We start from the raw sequence: 6,002 nt of genomic DNA, 5'->3' as shown, positions 1-6,002 counted from the left end.
TGGGCAGACAGCGCTTAAGTCAATTTCCCTATTGGGCATTCTTAATATAAACGTATCGGTGCTTGAAGTGAAACCGGGATTTGTTAGAAATGCTACCCTCTGACCTCTTACACAGAACAAATTACATTCACACCTTTTGACGTTTCATAGAACATATATGTAAAATTAGACATATAGACTGTTAAAACATATACTCACTTACCAAACACAAGGTTCTACGATTCTATTGGCTAGTCAAAACGACATTAATTCGTCACATTTCTTTGTAAAAGAAGAGCAATTTAAATTCGAAGTAATCAATCTGGACGGTGTGATGGCTTATGCTTTATTAGTATTCATGTACCAAGGAGGACAAATACGCACGCTTTCTCCTTAACGCAACTTCATTTGAACGACTTTGTGTCTATAAATAAAAAAAACACACAAAGCTTTCAGGGAATATAAACGAAATGTTAAAACGTCAGGGCGAATATATCTATCTAAGGGCCTCTGGTGAATGGTGAGGGTCGGCAATAAAAGAGATTATAAACGCACGGTAACAATTCTTGTAAAACTAATGGATAAATTATCATCTAAACCGTATCAGTATTGCTCGACTCTGCTATATCATAGCATATGTTTTCTGAGATGCAAAAATTAACATTGGGATCGAAATGGCCATTCAATGAAATATAGTGCAGGCTTGATAGAGGATTGGCTAGAGGGCCTGCCTATGCATTTACATAGTGCTAACTGCATTTTTTTAAATTCAGTAATTAAATGTGTCAATTGTGAGTAGACATCATATATTAAGTTATACAGTATAGGCCTTTAAGCCATAGGGAAAAGCCCAAAGGACAGTAAAGAAGTATGATGTAGGATTTTTCACCCCTGTTGACGTCTGCCGATGAGGAAATTCTGTAGAATATGCTATGGCTTTACAATAACAATGATAAAAAAGAAAACAACAGTACACATTTAAAGAATCTAATGACAACAGAGGCAGCGGTTTAAAATTAGGCCTACCCCAGAACGGACAATACTACAGAAAGAACAAAGGCGCAAAACATTGGGAATTTCACGCGTATCACCAGAGTGGAAGCCAGCATACTGTGGGGCCATTTTTGTGCATTCCGCCCAGTGCTGTATGGCCACGGCCTGCCAGTGTGTACAACACACGCATATTGATTAAGTGAATAAATTGTCATTTTTCTTCCCCCCTCCTTCTCTCGCTACACGCCGTCGACTGGGTTTGTCTCCTTGACGCTTTAGATACGGATGCCCCTTTAATGGGAAATCACCTGCGGCGAGTGCGCGGGAGAAAATCAGACAGGAGGCTCAGCGCGCACGGAATGGTTGACGCTGGTTTAACCTTTTCCTAAACCCCGAATTTGCTGCTAATTAAACGGCGTTGGTAGAAAAGAGAACAATTGAAAATACGACAAAATATGGATTATTTGAAACAGAACTAAAATCCAACTATCAAAAAAAAATCCCCAGGTCTACCCTGATCGAATAAAAACGCAATTAACTACATTGTTTTAACCACCGCCGTAATTTTAATTGCCTTTAATGGAGAAAAAATCTTTGCTTTCATTATGTTAATTACAGCAAAACATAGAATGTTCTGTGCATGCAAAAATAAAAAAGACTGTTTTAAACATTTAGTATGGAATTTGCTAAATATATTGAACGACACACACCTTGTTCTTTTCGATTCATACACTGCGTGGCTGAATAGACATAACACGAAATGCTAAACTAATGTAGAGGTGAGACGGTGCTATTTTAAACAATAAAGTGGTGTGATGTATTTTAGGGGAACTATTTCTGCGCGCTTCAGTCATCCAGTCTAGTCACAGGCAAGCGAGGCACCCACAGGACAGGGCGATACGCACCAGATTTTCCATTGCCCTGAATCTTAAAAAAAGAAATGATGGCGTCTTTATAATAATCACCTTGACTGAGTAAACAGTTAAACACCAAATGGAGGTTCACACTGTAATTAAAACAGACAATAATGCACCGGGCCAAAAAAAATGCACATACCGATGTAACCTGGAAAAATAGTAGGACGAGAGACGTAAGATGCTGTACGCCCACACCTCGCAGCCGTATCCCTTTAACATCTAGCTTAATGTAAATACCCGGAACACGTGGTTGGGTCGGCGCGGCCCGGATCGTATTTGCCACTAGACGGACTGTGAGCACGGAGGAGTCATGTGCGGCACTACACTGAAGCAGGTCGTCGTCAACATCACTGAGGGAGCATGACCGGCAAATATTCTCCCCGATTAAGTCAAATGATTTCTGGGCAATAAAAATGAATGCAAAAATACTGAGACATTACCTACTTATAGTGAGCCCACTTGTAATGCTGTAATGTCATGAGTATGAGGTGATGGAAGTTTATTAAAATAGCAATGATTTATTTATTTACTTTTTTAAATCTGACACATTCAGTGTATGGGTAACATAGAAAAGCAGGGAAGTGTGTCTGCCAAACCTAGTCCAAGGTTGGACAAGACAGAAGACAAACGACAGACTCAAAACAGAGCTTACATTTGCATCTCTTTATTTCCTTGCAAATAGAGTAACCACAGAGGAATTGGGTAAACAGCTCTATCATTAAAAAAAAAAGAAAAATCACTTAAATCTGTATGCCTTTGAAACAGTTTGTGTTTCTCATTTCCAAAAGGCTTTCACAATGCTTATGCTCAGTTGTTTAGCAATATTTCAAAACATTTAATATATTTGTAATTTCTTTTTATCCCTTTCTAAACCAGGTGAAATTAACCAACTTTAATGATGAGTTTGGATCAAATCTTTTCTCATACCAATGATATGTGTGAAGCAAGGTTTCCAAAAAGACGGTGGAGCCTGTGCATGTTACTGGTGATGAGAAATGGACCTTCAGCAAGGAATGGTGTGTGTCTCTCTGTGTGTGTGTGTGTGTGTGTGTGTATGTGTGTGTGTGTATGTGTGTGTGCATTTGGCAAAACAGATGTGACAGTTTGGCACAGAGCACAGTCTTGCACAGCGGGCAGCATGTTTAACACACCTGTAAGGAATTCCACACCTCCTTTGGCCCAAAAAACACTCTTGCCTAAGCTCATCCACACACACACTCTCACACACACACACACACACACACACACACACACACACACACACACCGACGAGGCACGTCTCTCCTCCAGGAAGATGTGAGATGTGTTTTTCTCCCCCTCTTCCCTCAGGCCATCTCAGTTACACAACACTGCAAACATAAACACCCCAAATCCTCCCCATCCTCCGAGCCGCCGCTGCACGAGTGACGGCTTAATCAGGACAGAACATTTCCCTTCTCCTCAGCCTCCCAGCTCCGCCATCTCCACGGAAACGCCACCCAAAGTGCCGACCGAGGGCAAAAAAAGCTGAGCTGAAAACAAGTCTCATAACTGCTCGTTGCTTGTGAACGTAAGCGTATATCCTTGGTGCCCAATCAGCACCTTCGCTAACTGCATTTAAATGTGAATGAACTATACCCATGTTGTGCTGCTGGGATAGGAGGCTTTCAGATGAAGGCCTCTTTGGTCAGCATGATGCCTCTAAGCCCCTAGGGGGAGCTGGAAACAGGACTGGTCCCCTCTAAATTAAGGCGAGTGTTCTGGGTTGAGGAACAGGAGGAACCTCCCCCTGCCCTGGCTCTTATACAACTTCCCCTTCCCCAGAGGGTCTGCGTCTCCTCCTGGCCGCTCTACTCAGATGACTCCCCTGTGGAGTTTGGGGGTGGGGGTGGGGGGTGGTGCTCTCCTGCCTAAAGGTCACCCCGGGGTCACTACAAGGTCATGTTGTCTGTGCTCTCGGACACTTCGGTGTTGACCTTGTTTTGGATGCTGGCCGACGTGATGTTGAGGTGGAGGTCGTACTGCTGGTCCAGCCCCAGGTAGCTGTCACTCATCAAGTATAGTGTGTAGATGCACCTGAGAGAGGAGAGAGGGAGGGAGAGAGAGAGAGAGAGAGAGAGAGAGAGAGAGGGAGGGAGAAGAGAGAGAGAGAGAGGGAGGGATAAGAGAGAGATAGAGAGAGAGAGCGAGAGAGGGAGAAGAGAGAGAGAGAGAGAGAGGGAGAGAGATAAGAGAGGGAGAGAGAGGGAGAGAGAGGGGAGGAAGAGAGGAGACTGTGTGAATTTATTTGCAGATGTTGAGATGACAGTGTTCTGTGAGCAGCAGAGGCAGCAAATAGATGGGTTTATTTTTCAGCCTTCGCTTTGTGAGTAGAGAGCCAAAACACATGGTGCCGTTTAATCCTATTTATTTATTTATTTATGAGTTGAGTACATGCTCGTAAGTGCGTGAGGGTGTGTGTCCAGTTCTGAATGGCAATCCTCCCCTGTGTAGACTGCCTGCTCATATTGTATGTACATGTGGGTGTGTGAAGGCTCTGCTTTCATGTCATTTGCTTTCAATTTATAATTTATAAACCCAAACGGAACATCACTCGTTTAATCACAATTCAGGAATTCAGAGTACCCGCTCTCCAAAGAAAATCTGAAGTAGAGTGAAAATGTTTATTCCCCGGAATGACACGTTCACTCAGTGTGACTATTTCTGTTTCACCTGTCGTAGCATCCTAGGAAACCCAGCCTGCTAACGAAAGCCAATGAAAACTAAGATGAGGATCCTGAAGTGGCAAGCATCATGTCCCATCAGCTGAGCCAGAGGCGTGTTTGACAGCTGTGAAGAAACGCAGACAGCTTGTTGTACTTCTGACTGTGTTTGACTGCGTCAGACATTATGGCGGCTGATAGGACTGCACGTCTAACTGCTTTCAGCCAACCTGTCTGGGAGACAACCCCAAGCTGCGCTGCTCATATTCGCTTTACCGCCCCATGCTGCACTTAACTGTTCATTTACGTTTCACCACCCCACCGCCCGTAATTACCTGCAGGCACCATAGAGTTCACCGCCCCATGCTGTACTTAGCTGCAGGCACCATAGAGTTCACCGCCCCATGCTGTACTTAGCTGCAGGCACCATAGAGTTTACCGCCCCGCACTGTACTTAGCTGCAGGCACCATAGAGTTCAACGCCCCACGCTGTACTTAGCTGAAGAGTACAATACAGTACTTAGCATGTAGTACAATACAGATGCTACCAAAAAGAAGGACCTACAGAAAATGTATATTATTATTATAATAATAACACTTTTTGATTTACACTACAGACACTACCCTGTAAGCAGTCATGTGTTTGCTTTTGTCTGTAAAGCAACCTTGTGATTGGCACTATATTATTATAATAATTATTATGGGATGGATGTGCTGAATGTGAACTGTATTTATCTTTTGCGCTTATTCTTCCCTGAACTGTAGCAAACATGGCCTTTTTGTGTGCATGCCATGAGCGAGAATGGTGGCTTTGTCTGAGTGCTAATGTTTAATGCTTTAATGCATTAGCACTGGGAGCTATTCTGAGTGCTCAAGTTCACCCTTGTCTTTGTTTAATCTCTCTCTGTTAGAGTTGTTTGCCCTTTTGCATTTGGACTTTGTGAAGCACTTTGTACACACTTCTAGAGAGGTGCTATATAAATAAAGTTGTTTTTGGGTGACTGTGGTGCTACAAAGCAGTTGTGCACAGCCACACATCTGATTACTTGTGCGTGAGTGTGTGCACATGTGTACATATGTGTGCGTGTGTGCACATGTGTACATATGCGTGTGTGTGTGTATGTGTACATATGTTTTTGTGAGTGTGTGTGGGTGTATGTATGTGTGCATATGTGTGCATATGTGTACATATGTGTGTGTACATATGTGTGTGTATATGTGTGTGTGGTGTCTGGCAGTTGACTCTTACTTGCTGGGCCTCTCGGGCGTGTAGAAGGCGATGGAGACGGTGGTGTGGTTCCTGATGTAGCCCACGCGCTTGACAGCCAGCAGCTCTTTCTTGTCCACCTCCCCCAGCACCAGAAACCAGCCCTCGTCTTTGGGCTTCGGGAACCGAGGAGCCTGTGCCTTACTGTCCTGCTTTCTCTAAAGG

At 43.6% G+C, this 6,002-nt stretch overlaps 1 protein-coding gene across 2 annotated transcripts in view; it reads right to left on the bottom strand.

The window, feature by feature from the left end:
* Positions 1–2,533: 2,533 nt before the first annotated feature.
* ascc3 (activating signal cointegrator 1 complex subunit 3) overlaps positions 2,534–6,002 on the bottom strand; it is a 170,337-nt gene continuing 166,868 nt past the window's right edge. For both annotated transcript variants that reach the window (XM_031575751.1, XM_031575753.1), the window contains exons 40-41: positions 5,820–5,995; positions 2,534–3,944 (exon numbers count right to left, since the gene is read on the bottom strand). In XM_031575751.1, the coding sequence (XP_031431611.1) occupies positions 3,800–3,944; positions 5,820–5,995 (321 nt within the window). In that variant the 3' untranslated portion in view covers positions 2,534–3,799. The remainder of the gene's footprint in view (positions 3,945–5,819; positions 5,996–6,002) is intronic.

The sequence above is a fragment of the Clupea harengus genome, chromosome 11 (assembly GCF_900700415.2).
Source record: "Clupea harengus chromosome 11, Ch_v2.0.2, whole genome shotgun sequence".
NCBI classification, from domain to species: domain Eukaryota; kingdom Metazoa; phylum Chordata; class Actinopteri; order Clupeiformes; family Clupeidae; genus Clupea; species Clupea harengus.
Note: the sequence above shows the minus strand (reverse complement) of the source record. Positions and strands in the feature narration are given on the sequence as shown.